Source organism: Cavia porcellus, unplaced genomic scaffold, assembly GCF_034190915.1.
Source record: "Cavia porcellus strain 051 isolate PalLab524CR breed Dunkin Hartley unplaced genomic scaffold, mCavPor4.1 scaffold_10, whole genome shotgun sequence".
NCBI classification, from domain to species: Eukaryota; Metazoa; Chordata; class Mammalia; order Rodentia; family Caviidae; genus Cavia; species Cavia porcellus.
The window spans coordinates 70814996-70833501 of NW_026947493.1; the positions used below are offsets into that span (position 1 = coordinate 70814996).

The window sequence follows — 18506 nt, forward strand, 5'->3', positions numbered from 1 at the left end:
ACTGCCTGCTTGCAAGACAGGCACTTATGCCGCTGAGCTAAATCCCCAGCCCCTGAAAGCTAAGTTTTTTAAAACACCAAATTCCATGACATCAAAGACTCTGAAGTTGTGGTGGGGAAGAAAAAGAGGGAAGTAGCTATGGGAACTTTCTAGGATTTTGAATTGGGAAAACCTCTTTTGAGGCCACCATCCTCACTCATTCTGATCCCGTATCCCCACACTAGAAAAGGCTGTGGCATAATTAAATATTAATCTCTTTCCCCTGGCTGGGCACTGAATCCCTGCCAGGGCCTCACATGTGCTGGGCAAAGAAATGCTCCATCATTGAGCCAACCCTGTAGCTCATACTACATGCAAGGTCCCAGAGAGAAAATTATCTCCAATGTTATAGGAAACAAAAGCTGAGCTTTCTCCTTTGATGTAATTAATTTTTGCTCAAGGACCTACACTTGGTATGTCCAGGGCTGGCTCTGTCTCTACTCATCAACAGGTTTAAGCTATGTAATGAGTAAGTGGCTGCTGGTGCGCCTTGTACCCAGTCCTGGACTTAGATTTATCTAACATCGTGTTTCTTCCTGTATAACCTGCCCTTAAGAAATTTAAATTGATAAAATGAGATCAAGATGTGGTATGCATCTGCAACAATTCCCCATGATAATGTTGTAGCTTGGCATAGCTAACATCATCTTGTACCCTGTATTTGTCCCAGAAGAGTGAAAAATTACTCAGGACATAAAAGAAAAGCAGAATGGGCTGTACCCGCAGGAGAAAAATTAACCTGCTCAAAAAAGAAGCAGGATACAGGGGTCAACTAAAAATTAATGTAAAATTCTAGCAAATAGCAGGATGTCTTTTTGGGGTTTTCTGTTTTAAAAGCTCTGCAACTTTCCAGTTCAGGCCACTCTGAAACAGGAATCTTCGTGGGTGGTCACTGAACTCCAAAATTCCAAATTTATCAATTTGGCTGCTTGGATTCCTATATTGTTCTCGAATCCACTTCAGATAAATGTGCTTATGTGTCACAAACATATACTAATTTTTTAAAAAGGCGGGGTGGTGGTAGAGAAAACTCAAGTTAAAATGGAACTGAAACTAAACTGTTTATCTGATTTCCCAACAGCCCAGAATTAAAAAGCTAACAGGCAAATTTCCCACACAGGCCAGTTTCAATTGTCACTATAATGAAGTTAATTTTTTTTGTTTGTTTTTTTGCGCTACTGGAGATTGAACTCACTACCTCGCGCTTGCGAGGCAGGCGCTTATGCCGCTGAGCTAAATTCCCAACCCCAATCAAGTTAATCCTTACGCAAAAGAAGCTGAAATAACCTGGAAAAATTTAAATCGAAACCGTTTTCATCTTGTTCAGCATCTGAAATCAAGCTTTCACACGTGCTAAAAATATAAGCTATCTGGGGTTCTTGGCTTTCCAGGTGGTCCAAGGCCAACCTTGGATAAGGGCCTTGGAGGCAAACACCAGCTGCGAAGTCCCCCTCTTCAAGCCCCGGTCCTATCAGTTTGGTGTTGTGTCTTGCGGGAGACCTCCTGGCAGCTATCGGTTTGATAAGTTTCCCCAGAGCTGCAGTTACGATTAAAAATGTTACTCAAGCACTGCGAGGGTGCCCTTGACACACATTCTATCTTCTGGGAAAAGGCTATTACCACAGTCACTGAGCTGGCAAGCAGACACAAACTGCTCTCAGCGGATTCGGCAGCGGTTCAAAATACTGCAGTGGATTAGAATCACACTGTGCAGGCTTCTTTCCTCCACTCTGCAAGATAATCACAGCTATAGCGTTGCTCCTGAGGATTATCTGCAAGATACAAGGGGGAGGTGCTGCAACAGCCTAGACTGTAAATGGAACCCTGGCTAGAGGAGAAGGGGAAGGCCCGGAACGCCACCGCTGGCGCGGGCTCGGATAACCGATGATGTATTTATTTACTTTGCCCCTCTGCTCCAAAACCCCGCAGCTGGCGGAGCCTGCGGTGACTTCATTCGCCCAATCGGGTTCAAGTGGCAACGCTCGCCCCGCCTCTTTCCTTCATCTCCCCGCCCATATCTGCACTAACCCGCCCCGACCCGCCAATCGCCAGCACCGCCCCGCCCCTCCAGGCACCGGTCTGTCCTGGCCCCGCCCCTTCCGCCCCTTCGCCCCGCCCCTCGCCTTCTCGCCCCGCCCATCGCCGCGCAGTCTCTGGGGTAGTCAGCGTCGGAGCGCAGCTCTCTCGCGCAGTGGTCAGGACCTCTCTGGCCCGGGAGGAGCCTGCGGTCAGCGAGCGGCCTGGGAGCCAGAGCGTCACTGCTGCGGGGAAGGGCGTTCGGGGAGCCGGCGGCAGCAGCGCGCGGGTCCCGGGGCGGCGTGGTCGTTGCTCTCGCAAAGTTGGGCGCGCGCGGGCGCCGGGGCCGGAGCGATGAAGATGGTCGCGCCCTGGACGCGGTTCTACTCCAACAGCTGCTGCCTGTGCTGCCACGTGCGCACCGGCACCATCCTGCTCGGCGTGTGGTACCTGGTGAGCGCACCTGGCGGCCGGCGGTGGGGGCGACGCCCCGCTGCTCGCCCCCCGGCTCCAGCCCCTCGGCGGGCGCTTGGAACGATTCCCGGCCGGCCAGGCGGCGGGGCGGAGGTCTGGGCCTAGAAAGCGCGCGCGGCTCCCTGCGCGCTGGCTGCGCCTTGGGGGTGCGCGCGGCCGTCGGGAGGGGCCCGGGCCGGCTGCATCCCGGCGTGAGGGCTCTGCTCCCTGCCCGCGCCGCCTCCCAACCCGCGCGGCCACGCTGCGAAGCAGTCCCTTGCAGCCTTGAAGGCCTTCCTCCAGGACGGCCTCCGCCTGGGCTTGCTGCGTTCGAGGCCGCCCGGAGAGCCGTGTTCCGCCCGCGGTCCTGCGCATTGCCCGCCGGGCGCTGCGGGCGCATCTGCTGGTGGGGTTTTCTTTGGATTGGCGCATTTGAGGTCATATTTGGTAGGGGAGCAGTGCTACTTGGGGGGCAGTGAAGAGACCTCGCGGTCGTCCTCGTGCACTGCGTGGACGCTGGGCGGAATCCTTTGCATTTTGTGTTTCGTGATAGCTTGGCCGACAGTTTGACCCCAGCTGCCGCTGCCTACTGGCAGTGACCAGCGCAGCAGCGCGAGAAAATGCCTGAAAATAGCCCGGTGGCAGAAGGACTTTGAAGGGAGGAGAGTGCATTCTTATCTCTTTCAACACGAGTCAGAGTTTTTCTGTTGGCGTATTTTTAATACTTGGTAGTTTTTTTTTTAATGTAGTGTGGACATTGTGTTGATTCGACGACTTACGCGTTTTCATTTTAAACGAAACGTTTCCCCCAGTACGGTGTTCGCTCTGTTTATTTTTTGCTGTATCAGTTGAACTCAGGACTGAGGTTTATCCCCAGCGGTCTTCAAACTTTTTTTTTTTCGTCTTTTTTGAGACGGGGTCTCGCTATGCAGTTCAGGCTGGCCTCGAGCTCGCTTTGTAGCCCAGGCTGGCCTACCACACCCGGCGCAAACTTTTTGTTTTGAGACTGGGTCTTGCTAAGCTAGTTGCCCAAGCTGAGCTCAAACTGGTGGTCTTGACCACTTTCTCCACCCCCCAGTATGCCAGATTATAGGCATGCACCACCACACCCGACTCATTCTGCTGTTCAGTTTCGAGTTTCCTTTAGTCTGTGCCAATCGTGGCCACACCATAGAAATTTTTGTCCTTAAAAGCTTTCAACCAGATCTTTAGTGTGCATGGAGTTCTTACCGCACAGTGAATGGAGGTGGCACATCAGTGTATTGGCTAAACCCTGACTCTTCTAAAAGCCAAGGAATTATTTACAGAAATTTAGTATCAGAGCGAAAGCACAGTAAGTGGCTTCAAAATAGTGCTTTTTTTATTGATGATCGGGCAGACTATTTTATACAAGTGTCTTGTGTGCTCCTTGAAAATGCTCCAATCTGCAGACTTCGAAATACATTAGTGAATGTCATTTGTAAAATCTAGGGCACTGCATTAGGCAAATGTACTCCATGATCTACAGGAAAGATAAATCTACTTGAGCCTGGTTGTTGGCTGTAATCCAGCCTGACCGAACTGGTGTGATAAAAGGAGTACTCAACCTGCTCTTTCTACGCCAGGAGCCAGCTCTTTGTGGGAAGTAGTTGTTGGGGTGTGTTCCTATCTTTTGCATTTGGAAATGCTGCTGTAGGTAAACTATGAGAAGTGGAGGTTAAGTACTGGGCAGTGAATAAAGCTTAACAAGACGTGATCATACTATTTTTTTTTTTTTTTTTTTTGGTCCCCTTTGGGTAAAATCTCTAGGAGTAACATAGTTGGCCTTTGGATAAAATACATTTAACTTGTCTTAATTTCCAAAAAGAGTGAACTACTTTCATTAGTGTTTGTCTCATATCTTGAGTATGATTTGGTGTTATCCGAAACCTTGGATTGCTACAAGCCTTTGTAAGACTGGCCCTGCGGCTGGGAGCCTGGCTCCCTCCTCTGCCCCCGTCCATGTAGAAAGGGGGACAGTTTCCAGGAAAAGGGTGAGAGCATGGCCAAGATAGTTCAGTAAGAATCCACTGTATCAGCTCTTACTTAAGCTGAGCCGGGGAAAAAGGACTTTTCGTGAGTGTTCTGATTGCCGATTGTTTCCACCTCTGCCTTTTAGCCAGCCCTGCGATGCCAGATATTATTCCTAGTAGGGTTAGTTGTTTTATTCCCATTTTTATGGATGAGACCCAAGGTAAATTACAGACCACAGTTTGTCAAACCAACCAAAGGACCTTGTCTTTTTTTTTTCTTAATGTATGCATTTTGTTTTCTGCCTTGGAATAGCAAAGGTTTCCAGTGTCTTTTAGGGTATATGTGTGCGTGCGCCTACTAGGAATCGAACTCTAAGACCTTGCGTTGCCAGGCGGTTACTGTGCCTCTGAGCTATATCCCTAGCCCATTTTTCTTTTCTTTCATTGAACTGTAATGTACACACAGTGAAAGTCATAGTTACTGTGTATGGCTCATTGAGTTGACACCTGTGTAACCCACACACACTTCCAGAATCTCAGAAGTTCCCTGCTGCCTATTCTAGCTAATCCTGACCTTGTTACTTATCCATTATGTCAGCTGTAGGTGACTGGCTTTTGCCTATTCACATACATGGAATTATACTGTGACACTTCTGTGTCAAGCTCCCTGCCCTTAGTTAACTATAAGAGTCACTCTTGTGCTGGGCGTGGTGGCTCAGGCCTTTAATCCCAGCACTGAGGTGAGGCTGAGGTAGGAGGATCCAAGACCAGCCTGGGCTACAAACAGCTCAAGGCCAGCCTGAACTGCAAAGCGAGACTCCGTCTCAAAAAAGACAAAAGAAAAAAAAGAGTCACTCTTGTTGGAGTGAATCGGTGGCTTAGTCCTTTTATTGCTGAGTAATTTGTTCTCTGAATATGCTGCAGTATAATCTGAAAATGCAGTAATTTTAAAACATTATTTCAGTGCAAGACACATTACCTTTTTTTTTGGTTCCAGGGATTGAAATCAGCCTCAAGCTTGCCAGGCAGGTGCGTATGCTACTGAGCTAAATCCCCAGCTCCCACGTTACCATTATTAATTACCTTAAAATACTCTCCCTTACTTTGAACACAGGCCATCATTCTTGTCATGTTCTGAAGCAGTTCTGAAGTCTGTTTTTGTGTCTTTAGTTGCAGTGTTACGGCTGCCTATATCAATTCAAAACATTCACCTTGCCAGGGATTTAGCTCAGCAATTGAAGCACCCTAAGTCTGGTACTTCTGCCCCTGTCCCTGCCAAAATTTACCTTTCATGGTCATCTTGATTTGGGGGAGAGCCTGAAGTTGCACAGTGCCAAATGTGATGAAAAAGGCAAAAGAGGACACATTGTTATGTTTTTATGAGCCAGCCTTGCCTTTCCATTGAATAGCACTCACCAGTGGCATTCAGTGTCTTTTTGGTGAAGAGGACTTCATTCCAGAACTGCTTCAGAAAGCGACAAGAATGCCTGGAGTGGGGGTAGTGCTACCCCTGTAATCCCAATGCTTGGAAGGCTGAGGCAGGAGGAGTTTGAGCACCACACGTTTGAGGCCAGCCTGGACTACCTAGTGAGAATTCAAGGTCAGCCTGTACTGCGGAACAAGATTGTGTGTGCCTCACGCCTCTGCCAAAAAGTAGCAAGAACAGTGAAGGGGAGGGACATAATTACTGGCAATTTTTGTTTAAATTTGGAATATATATATGGTATTTTTTATTCTAAAGAGAAAACTAAAGAAGCAAACAAAAAACAACAGCAAAAGCAAAATGACAACAAAGAACAACAGTAACTACATAGGTTTTCTCTTTTTGAGGGGGTTCTGGGAATTGAACTCACAACTTGCCAGGCAAGGGCTTGTTGCAACTGTGCTAAATCCCCGGCCATACTACATAGGTTTTCAATAGGTTTAACAATGGTGGTTAAATTGTGTATTGTTACCTTCAAAGTATTTGCTCAATTACCAGATACAGAAATAAAACAGTAAAATGGAGCAAAACATTGGATTTCAAAAACAAGACAGGAGGAAATCCCACACAGTTGTTACAGTGCGTATTGTTCTAGGTGCCAGGTGCTCAGACTTCCAGCCTTAGGTCAGCAAAGTCAGTCAAGTCACACAAGCATTACATTATATTTTTTACTTCAGTTACTATCATCTCAGCCTGATTTCCTCCGAATCAGCCCATTGCCGGAGGGGGGTGCTTTTGGGGGGGGGGTGCGCTTGTCTTGCACCCCTCAACCTGCTGGCTCACTGGAAGACGTGATTTGGCTTCTTTCTTGATTCTCTTCCTGTTCACTATACATATATAATTTTTTTTTTTTTTTTTTTTTTTTTTTACTTTTTGAGACAGGATCTCACTGTGTAGTGCAGGCTGGCCTTGAATAATGATCCTCCTGCCTGGGATTACAGCTGTAATCCCAGATACCACCATACCTGGCTTCCCTGTATTCCTTTATCCATTTGTTAGAGTTGGATTTTGAGGAAGTTTCTGGTTTGGTACTATTTCACAAATGTTTAGTTTCTCAGAACATTCTTATAGAAGACCTCTTGTGGACCTAGGGTTTTTTGTTTTTTAAATTTCCATTAGGTAACTAAATACTGAGGTGTGTTGTTTTTTTCTTTTTTTAATTGGTACAGGGAATTGAACTCAGGTCCTTGTGCTTGTAGGGCGGACAGACTCTTATGCCGCTGAGCTTTATCCCCAGCCCCTCAGGAGTGGTATTGCTGGTCATTGTGTAAAAAGTATATTTAACTTTATTAGAAACTGCTGCCAGGCCCATCTGTAATCCCAGCATCCTGGAAGGGTGAGGCAGGAGGATCAGAAACTCACCTGGGCAGGGTAGTGACTTAGAGAGATCATGCCTCAGTTAAAACAAACAAAAAGGCTGGAATGTGAAGGCCCTGGATTCCATCCCAGGACTGTAATCAGTCAGTGCATCAGTGAGCTGGGTGCAGCCTGAGGTTCAGTAGGGGTGGACTTGGGAAAAAAGACAGATCTAACCCATTACCCATTTTGCACTCCCACTGGCAAGGAGTTGTAGTTGGCCTGAGTTTTCTTCACTTTCTGCCATTCTGGATGTGTAGTAGGTGTTCACCGTGGCCCCAGTGTACATTTCCCTGATGCATAGTGGTGTAGAAGAGTTGATTTTTTGCTTTTTGGCTGCGCTTATGTTTCCCTTCATAAAGTGCTATTTTTTGCCCAGTTTTGCTTGGGTTTTGTCCCTTTTTCCTATTGATTTGTAGATACTTACATTTGAGCATCTCCTATCCTCCCAGATACGCACCCAGTGGGCCTGGCTCGATGGGTTCTCTTTGCATCCTTAGAAATTCTGGTCTTTGATTTATGTCTAGTGCAGGACAGTAAAACTGACATCCTGTATTAGGAGAGTGATTGATAGCTTTTAGTTGGCTTTCACATTTGTTCTTATTTAGACCTTAAAGTAACCCTGGTCAGGCTTGATAAGTGCCAGTGTACTCATTCAAGATGAATGGTTTCTGAGGTGGGTTTGTAATCAATATAGGAATCCAAACAGCTGAATTGACAAATTTTGGGATTTTATTAGCTGAGCTCAGGGACCACCCACTTAGACCCTTGTTTCAGAGGCAGAGCTAGCAGCCCTGAACTGGAGGGTTACAGAGTTTAAAGCAGAAAACTACAAAGCAACACATCCTGTTGAGAATAGTTTGCTAGAATCTTACATTAATTTTGGTTGGTACCTGTATCCTGCTTCTTTGTTGAGCAGGTTAATTTTTTTCTTGTGGGTGCACTTATTCTGCTTTTCTCATGGGACTTGTACCCCGAGTAGTAATTTTTTACTCTTTTAGGGCAAATACAGGGCCCAAGATGGCGTCAGTTGTGCCCACCTACAACAGTTTCTTTCCAGCTGTCGGGCTCTGTGGCTTGGCAGGTAAGTCCAAGTCAGAAGATCAACAAAAGACTGAAGTGCGAAGAGCAAGAGCTTGAAATGTATCCTGCAGGCAGTGAGGAGCGCTTGAGGAATCAGGAGCAGGGTTTAAGGGAGATTAAAACGGCACGCTTGACCTTGTGGCTGGAAGTCCGGATCAGTCTGTGTTACACCTCTAGGTGTAAGATAGAGCAGGGCCAGTCTCTGCGCTGATGTCCATGCTGTGAGTAGTGCAGGGAGGGTTTGGTTTGGTTTGGTTGTGTTCTGTTTTGCAGTACTGAGGTTGGACCCTGGGCTTCACACGTGCTAGACAGAGGTTTTTATCAGTTAGTGAACGGTGCAGGTCTCCCTTGCCCACCAGACTAGGTACCCATCTGATTTAACAGATGGAAGCTGTTAGGGAGCCTGGTTTTTTTTTTTTTTTTTTAAATACAACTCCCTCCTCATTCCCTAGTATAAAGGTTTAAGGACAGTGGTATAACATATTGGCTGTGGCGAATTGAAGGTATTTAATCCTTTTTTAAAAGCTTTTATTTCTAAAAAGTTATTACCGAAAACTGTTATGCTAAGGGCTGGGGGTTTAGCTCAGCAGCATAAGCGCCAGCCTGGAAAGTGCATGGTTGTGAGTTTGATCCCCGGTACCAAAAAAAGAAAGAAAGAAAGAAAAAAGTCGTTATGTTAGCTGTTCATCAACATTTTTATTTGTATTCCTTTTTGTTTGTTTTTTGAGGCAGTGTCTCACCATGTAGTTTAGGTCAGGCTTAGGTCAGCCTCGAACTAGCAGGGACCCTCGAAAGAGTGAGCAACCGCTACAGCCGGCTCATCAGGCGAATTGGCAGAGAAAAAGAGCCATTAGAGTGGTTTATTAATATCAGTCTCCCTAGACCCAATTTAAGTGTATCTGACTTAATACAGGATCAAGTACTAAAGTGGTTAACGTGGACTCTACTGCAGAGCACATTATGTTTAGCTAAATGTGTAACAGGTGCTTTGTTAACTGAATTTTGAATCTCAGCCATGAAGGAAGAGGCTTCGATTCTCCGCCCCTCCCTCGCTCTCTAGGGAGCTGCATTGTTACTCATCCAGGGCTGTTGGCAGTGCCTTTGACGTCCCACCCTGTTGGGGTTGGGTGTCCTCCTTCTAGGCTTCTTGGAGAGGAGGGTGGGACTTGAGTGGGGGAGTTGAAGATTAGAGTTGTAACCTGCTTAATCCACTGCACTCTGGGAAACACATGAAGCAAAGATGACTTCAATTGATTTTTAACCAACTTGGTAGCGTTTAAGGTTTTTGTTTTTTTCCTTGCAGCTTCCACGGGAAAACTGTAACAATCTACAAATCTTAATTGGCAGTGTTTTGGATTATAGAAGTGGAAGAACTTCATCAGCTCATGAACTAGAACGAATATTTCAAAGATTAAAGCAGAGCCAAAGAGGTTTTTACAGACTGAAAGGGACTGAGGAAAGCAAAAAATAAAGAACAAAAATCAGATTGGTCCTTTGAGCTGCTCCATTTGTAAGGCACAGCCAGAGACAGACAAGGAAAATCGGATTGGTCAGCATCAGGGCACTTCCTTTTTTCACTGCAAGGCTGAGGGAACTTCTTTATCACGCCAGTGAAACTGGCCTGTTCCTTTAGGGAATCTTGCTGTTGTCTCACTAATCCTGACTGCTGAGGTCAGATGCGGTTTAGTGGGAGGAACTTGAACCTGAGTGACTCCATTTTGATTTCTAACCTCGTCTCTTAAAGCCTGTAACGGGCTCCTAGCGGGCCCCAGGAGCTGGGGGTTTAGCTCAGCAGTACAAGGCCTGCCTGGCGATTGTGAGCCCCTGGGTATGATTCCCAGTACCCACACATACAAAAATGGTACTTTAAACTCAATGCCATGAGTTTAAGGCCAACCCAGGCTACATAGTGAGTTCAAGGCCAGCCTGGACTACATAGTGAGACCCTGTCTCTAAATAAGCAAAATAGTAACCCTTTATAATTGTTACTTAACAGTAGAAGTACAGTTTCAAATTATTAGTTACAAAAACAGTAAGATTGGATTTCATTTTTTGAATTACCCTTGAGTTGCTAAAATGCCATGGGGAGTTGGCTGGTGTTGCAGGGGCGCTGGAGCAGTGGCCCTTGGCATGGAGTGGGCGCTGCCACCTGTGCCAACACCACGGGTTGGGGACTTGGAGGTGGGGGCAGGGCCGTGTTGGGATGATCCTGTCTGCCCTTCCTGGAGAGAAGGAGATGTGATTTTCTCATTGCTTGACGTTGAACACCTGGTTTCATTCTGAGACTGACCTAGTGGATTCATACATAAAGCCAGGATACCAATTAATTAATACCCAGTGGGGAAATAGAGTTGTGATTGACATGAGCACTCATGTCCTCCGACCGCTGCCATCCTGATCAGAACCCTTTAAAGCATCCCTTCCCAGCAGACCTGAGCCTGAAGATTCAAACGGTCAGCTGTGCGTTCGATAGCCCCAGCTTCTCCCTGCCTTCCCGGAGCCCTGCCTTGTATCACAGCCAGCCAGACGGGGCTAGGCCCTGGAGGAAGTGAGTCAGTGCAGATGAGCACACGGTACAGCTGCCTCGGGATGGGGACCGGGTGACTGGATCTGTGTGCCTCCCGAGGGATAAACAGTGGATTAAAACGTGTGCTCGCCTGGTTCTGTGAAGTCTGGGTAGGTATCCTGCCTTGGTGGTTGGCCAGGAGCCCCCATTTCGTCTCTTCCTAGAAAGGTCTTTGTTCTTCCCATGGACACTTGCAACGTGACCCAGTTCCCCATTGGATCAACGTTACCTGAGTGCCGTACCTTTAATCTTGCTTGTTGAGCATGGTTTTGTCCCAGATTGCACCCACCATGTGATATTGCTCAATACAGACTGACTGTAAAGTGGGGTCTATGGCAGCCCGTTTCTCAGGTCCCCTCTTGTCTCTCAAGAGCCATTATTTCTTTCTCAGTAAGTATTTCCTACTCTTAACCTCCATTCCTTAAAATTCATTCTTGAGGTTTGAGGAACACGAACTCAGCATGTCTGACATCTAACGGGGTTCGGCGTGACTTATTTCCCCTGCATCACTTGGGCACCATCACTGCTTGTGTTCTCTCAAGCCTTGTTGTTGCAAGGAGCCATGACCCCTCTCTCTGCCCCGCCCCATGACCCTACAAAAGTCTGCATCGCCTGGACAGAGCAGAGCTGCTGGTATGGCCCAAAATGCCAGTGCAGTCCTCGCAGGCTTGTTCTGCGGTAAACCTGACCTGTTTCCTCTTTCCCAGCACTCAGGCCTGGGAGTTTCTCTTCAGAGGACTCATGATGGTGGAATGAAATGAATGTCTAGTACTGTTCATCAGTCAGCCTGGGGAAGCCATCTTCACAAAAGGGGCCACGAGGCCTCAGGACTACAGGGGAGGCCCCCTTTGGAAGGCACCACCTCTGGGGCGCCCCCTGTGGAGGTTACAGATTTGATGCCTGCCTCATCCTCCTTCTAGGCTGCTGATCTGAGTGTTTCTCTTCTTTGAGGTAGCGCTGGCCTCTCTGGCATGGTTTCCCCTTGCTCTTTGTGTTCACTGCTAACCTCTGCGTCTTAGAGAAAGAGGTGCACAAATGCAGCGCTTGGGTAGGAGAGAAAGTCCAAGCTGTCTCCTGTTAACAGCGCAGGCAGAGCCTGGCTCTGCTGCTGCCCAGCCACAGTCCGTGCTGCCTGTTGGATCTGAGGCCTTTTCCCCGCAGCGGCTGCATACGTGGAGTCCACTCCCAGCGACTGTGGCCCTGCAGACTGCTCGCCGCAGCCGCAGGGACCAGCGTGTTCTTGGGTAGAAATGACCCACCTACCACCTGGCTGCAGCCAAAACCAAGGTGTGACTGGCTGCCCGGAAGGCTGGGAGATGTCCTCCTTAGCCCAGTCCCCCCAACAGGAGGGGCCTCTCAGTTGACCCCCACGGGTGGCTTTGTTCCTAAGTCCCTGGGGAACTCCCGCTTGCAGTGCTCACCCCTGGGTAACTTCAACTCCAGACTATATTGCAGGACCTGTGAGTTTACTGCTTAGCTTTTCGCTTTAAATTGGAGTTAATACTTCCAGAAGTAAATACATTCAGGAAGCATCATAGAACAAGTCATTAAAAATAGCTATTATTATTCTTGTTATTATTGGTACCAGGGGTTCAACTCACGACCTCACACCTGCCAGGCAGGTGCTTATGCCATTGAACTAAACCCCTAACCAGCTATAAATATTGATGAAGTGCTATGCAAACGTTTTTCTTTGCAATATGCTTTATTAATAGAACTTTTAATTGAATATGGAAACTTTTTTGGCTTTTCTGAGACTAGGTCTCATGTAGTACAGGCTGACCTTGAACTTACTTTTTATATAGCCCAGCCTGGTTTCACAATGAGCCTCCTGCCTCAGCCTCCTGAGTATATGTGCCACCACGCTCTTCTGTGGAGATGATTTTAAAGGTAACATGAATGGCCATTTCAGTAGGAAAACGTAGTCTGTCCTGTGAAACAGAAAATGCAGTTATCTTCTGGGTCAGAGAGCCCTCCCTGCCCATGGACAAGGCTTTCCATCCGAGAACAGGAGTGTGAACAGCTTAAGCCTGGAAGGAATGCTGGTCCTTATTTGGTTTCTGCCTTTGTTCCCTCCCTCCCTCCCTCCCTGCCTGCCTGTCTCTTCATCCTTCGGACTTCCCACTAGTGTGTGAGGGACTGGGGTGTGTGTGCGTGCACATGACTACGCACCGGCAGGCTGTGTGTTTAACGTTCAGAACACACTGGGTCCCTGCCAACATGGACTAACCAAGAAGAGAAAATAAATATTAATCAATAATTAATATTAAGATACTTACCCCTTCCTGCTCTGTGCTGTTGGGGAGCTGCATTCCAATTTGAATGGTCCAAGGCAGAGATTTTGTAACACTGCAGTTATCAAAGTCCAGACAGTGTTAAAATACACACTTGTCCAAGTCCAGAGTCTGTATCTTTGCCTGTCTTTTGAGTCATGTAAGTCCTTTAACTCCAGTCACTTCTCTCCTGCATTTTTGGTGACCATGTTCAAGTTCCTCAAAATACTAACTTACACTGTTCAGAATTTTCCGAATTTAAGCTCTTCCTTTGTCCAGTATTCTATTTTGCAGTCACTATAATTTTTGTTTAAAAAATGGACATGTTATCATCCAAAATGTGGGAAATACATGGTGGGTCATTCTCTTTTGTCTCCAGACCTGCTATCTAGGGTCCTGGCCTGCAGTATAAAATACCTCAACACTTCTCGAGAAAGGCCCCTTGGTAGTGAATCCCGGCAGTGCCTGTCCCGGGCCCACATTCTAGGAGGTCCTTTGCTGGCTGTCTGGTCTTGATTGAAGCTGCCCTGGCAGACTTTGACCTCTCACTGTGCTGGAGGTCAGCTGTCAGCCTGTTATTTCCACATAAAGATAGTAGCTGGTCTGCAGAGTGCTTTTTGGTAGCCATAGTTTAGTGACAGCTGGGTTTTTCTTTTCCCCACTACTAGGTATTGAATCCAGAACCTTTGCACTAAGCTACTGCATACATTTCGTTTCATGTTAGCTTGCCAGGTGAGATTTTCTTTTCTTTTCTTTTTTTTTTTTAGGGGCGGGGGGTGGTCTCCATATGTAGTTCAGGTAACTTGTAGCCTCGGCTGACCTCAGCCTCTCAGATACTGGGATTTCAGGCCAGTGCCACCATGCCCAGCAAAATTTTTCTTTCTTTTTTTTTTTTTTTTTGTCCTTTTGAGGCAAGGTCTCACTATGCAGTTCAGGCTGGCCTTGAGCTCACTTTGTAGCCCAGATTGGTCTCAAACTTGTACAGTACTCCTGCCTGAGCCTCCCTGCTGTTGGGATTACAGGCATGCCCAGCTCCTAAAATACTCATAAATTAGCTATCAAGTTGTGTTTTAGAAACTTTTTGTTTTAATTCTAGAGAGAAGTATATGTTTTTTGCCTTAATTTCAATTTTTGCTTTTTAATGTACTGCCACTTTTTTTTTTTTTTTAAACATAGTGTCTCGCTGTGTGGTTCAGGTTGGCCTGGAACTCACTATGTAGCCCAGGGTGCCTTTAAATTTGGAGAACGGATCCTCCTGCCTCAGCCTCCAGAGTGTGGGATTACAGGCCTACCTCACCATGCCCAGCCATTAGACAATTTTAAGGCACACCATAACCAACACTGTTCTTGATTGAAAGAGTTTATATAATTGGTTAAGCCTATTACTTTTCATATTTAGTAGCAAAAGACTCTGGGTTTGACTTGTCTTTAGGAGACAGCTATAGGAAGAATGGATTCTTTCATGTTTCAGTATGGAGTAAAACATGTATATAGACTCAACAGTCTTTGAAAGTACATTTTATGATTGAGTTACCAGAAGGGTGTTAAAATAGGTACTCAGGCCAGATATGGTGGCACTTGCCTGTAATCCCAGCACTCAGGGGGCTGAGGCAGAATTGCTGCAAATTCAAGACCAGCCTAGGCCACAAAGTAGGCTCAAGACTGGCCTGAACCACATAGTGAGACCCTGTCTCAAAAAGACCAAACAAAAAAAAGAAGGGGGAGGGGACTCAGCTCTTGGGCACAGCATGTTGGAACACAAAGAGCACCTTGTTTGCAGGACTAAGAAATTATTTTTTACCTGGATATGTAATACACAGAATTCTAGCCCTCTGGGAGGCTGAAGCAAGAGGATCACCAAGTTTGAGCCCAATCTGGCAGTGTACTGAGATCTTGTTTCAAAATAAAAATGAAAAGGAGCTGGGACACGTAACTCAGTGTGAAGCCCTGGGTTCCATCCCCAGAACTGCCTCCCTCCCAAAACAGGAAATGTTGGCATTTGGTGCTTTTGTATTTTCCCTTTTCCCACATCCCAGCCTTATGGTTTGACAGATTTCCTGTACAGAGTTTAGGACTCAGCTGCCCACCCTAAGGTAGCCTCTGCCTTTCTGTATTCAGGAATTCAAAGTATTCTTGTAGGCCCGGGCATGGTGGTGCATGCCTGTAATCCAGCATTTGTTGGGCAGAGAGAGGCAGAAGATTCTCTGTTGGCTATGTAGCAAGGTCAGGGCCAGCCTGATTACATAGAGACCTTGTCTCAAAACAAAACCTAAGAGGAAACATTTGTTCTTGCCGCCCTTATCCACCACTTTGAAGTCTCACGGTGACCCTTGGACAGCTCAGTGTTACACTGTGCAGAGCTATCTTCTGCTCATGTTCATTCTGTCCACTGTGAGCGCTGCTGACCTGTGTCCCAAAAGCAGGAAAGGACCAGAACCCAACAAGTCCCCTCAGGGCGCCTGGGCTGGCTTCTGCCCCGGGGCAGCTGCTCGAATTTTGCAGACCAGCCTCAGGAGATATGAGCTGCTGGTAGAAAACTTCCCTGGAAAGAATTCCCAGCCTGCTGCAGGGGTGGTTAAGCAGGGTCTGCTGGGGCTTGTGGTGGACTGGAGCCCACAAAACTGCATCTGTGAACAAAGGGCCAGTGGCCGCACTGCTGCACGCCCCTCCCCAAGTCAGGAGTCCTGCCTACTAGACTGATAACAAGGCACTGTCTCAGTGATCTGCAGCCAGAGAGGTGGCAGGGCGGCTTCTTGGCTTAGACCATCACCCATGAGGAAGTCGAGTCGTGGGCTGTGCAGCTGAATCCGGGGGACCTGCTTGCATTTGAAGAATTGTAGTAAATGTTCAACAGCCAGCTCTTTGCTTAAACTTAACCTAGAGACTTCAACTTTGGACCTGCCCCTGCCTCTGCATCTCACTGATGATTGAGTGATTTCCATTTTCTCAGGAAGTTCTTGCCCAGTTCTTTGTTTTTTTTTAAGATAGGGTCTTGCTGTAGAGTTCAGACTGGCCTTGAACTTGGGTATTCTTCCTGCCTCAGCTTCCCTGGGGCTGACTAGGACTACAGGCATATGCCACCACCATATATGGCTGAGGCTTCAAATTCTTTTTTTGTTTTTTTGGAGACAGGGTCTTACTACATAGTAGAGGCTGGCTGTGAGGCCTTGAACTCACCAATAGCCCAGGCTGGCCTCAAACTTGCAGCAATCTTTCTGCCTCAACCTCCCAAGTGTTGGTGTTGTGGGATTCAGGACCAGACCAGAGGAAGACACAGCACCGAGAACTTTGGAAGGCACACAACATTGTTACACTAGCAGGCTGAGTTCCGAATCATCAACCCCATCTTGGGAAAAAACAGACATTTGTTTATGTTTTAGGCAGAAAGTACAAAAGATGATCAGGAGATATATAACAGGATTTTCTATAGTTGGTTACATAGAAATGATTACATAGTTAGTTGTCCTGTATTGCTAGGCAGAATTCATGTTACATAAGCTAATTAGGGCTAATATAGTATATAACAAGGAGGTCTGGGTTGTGGTGAGTGGGAAGAATCAATCATTGTCTAAGACTGAGCTGAGCTGCCTTGAGGTGAAAACTTGAAAGCGAGCAAAACATAGTAAGACGCACTGTCTGGCTGAGTTAAGTTTATCTTAAAAACCGCAGCTGGCGTGGGGGATGGCAAGGCTGAGTTTTGTAATTTGGGAACTGTGGGAACTGGCTGCAGGTCCGAATAGTGTTAGATGTATTTCTAACAGTCCCCGAGTATTTCTAATAGTGTTATTTCTAATAGTGTATTTCTAATAGTGTTAGATGTATTGTCCTTACACTGGGGTGACGGGTGTGTGCCACCACGACGGGGTAAGCTTCAAATTCTATTTGACCTGTTCCATCTGAGTGTTTACGAGCCGCCAGGGCTTGTCCTGCACCCTCCCCACTTTGGCCGACTTGAGTCTTCCTGGATTCCCCTCTGCATTCGCCACGAGCTGTGCCAGTGGCCCATAATGGTTCAGACAGACGCAGGGCCCACCGAGTCCTTGTCGGGGGGCATCCCAGCTTGCCTTGCAATGAAAGAGTGCAGGGCTGAGTTGTTGCCACATGTGGGAGCACACCTTCCACGTAACCCAGCCTGGCCTGTCTGGGCACCTCGCCAAGAGCGGGGCTCCTGTGATAGTGGGTACAGAGGGGCTACTTGGCTGGAGACTCGGGGACTGACGAGTAGTCTGGGAGCAGCAGGGCACAGGTGTGGGCCAAGGACCCGCTCTGCAGAGAGGAGGCTGCACTGAACTCTCCTGGTGCGCTGACTGCCATGCACAGGTGATACAAGGTGGGAGTGCGCCTGGCTGTTCGTTACTCCAGGAGGCTGAGGCAGGACAACTGCCTCAAGTTCAGAGCCAGACTGGGCTATGTAGTATGTTCAAGTCAGAACCAGGACAGTCAGAACTTCATTGTAAGCCTGTCTCAAACGGTGACAAAGGAGAAACATCGGTAACATCTTCCCGTTCCCACCCTACCTGTAAAGCTTCACCTACGCTTTCCAAAGTGTGGGTTGATTGTGCTTCGTTTTGACGGTACGGAGTCGAACACAGGGCCTCAGGACTGAGCTACATCCTCGGCCCTTCTTTATCTTTTAGGTTGAGACAGGATCTTGCTAAGTTGTCCAGGCTGGACTCAAACTTGATCCTGCTGCTCTAGCCTCCTAGATTACAGACACGCACTAGTGTGCCTGGCTTCCAAATTTGTGTTTTTCAAAGCATATTCCTAGTGTTATATATATTCCTATGAAATTTTGCTTGCTCTTTCTTTCTTTTTGGGGGGTTGGGGGGTGCAGGTGTTGCTATGCATGTGAGGCTGGCCTTGAGTTTACTTTGTAGCCCAGGCTGCTCTTGAACTCGCACCAATCCTCCTGCCTCAGCCTCCTGAGTGCTGGGATTGCAGGTGTGCAGCACCGTGCCCGCTTGCCTGCTCTCTCCTGTGCCTCTTTTCTGATGTGGAGGGGATGGATACCAGGAGCAGTGACTCCGTGGCCCCCCGGCCGCCTGTGCTCTCCTGAACTTGTCCTCTGAGTAGTTTCTTCCGGTAGACTTTGCTAGTCGCACTCTTTAAGGTACACTGTCACGTGTTGGGGATTTTGGAGAAAAGCAAGCCAAGCACCATGCAGGAAGGGCGACCAACTTCCCACCATGCTCCCTGTGCACCCGGAGAGCTGTGTGGCCCCGGCTTGGGATCCATTTCTAGTCCTG

At 47.5% G+C, this 18506-nt stretch overlaps 1 protein-coding gene across 1 annotated transcript in view; it reads left to right on the forward strand.

Annotated features, from left to right (window-relative positions):
* The first annotated feature begins 2176 nt into the window (after window positions 1-2176).
* The window catches only part of Laptm4b (lysosomal protein transmembrane 4 beta), a 46650-nt gene continuing 30320 nt past the window's right edge, over window positions 2177-18506 (forward strand). Inside the window, exon 1 of the mRNA XM_003479866.5 lies at window positions 2177-2508. Coding sequence (XP_003479914.3) covers window positions 2410-2508 — 99 coding nt within the window. The 5' untranslated portion in view covers window positions 2177-2409. The remainder of the gene's footprint in view (window positions 2509-18506) is intronic.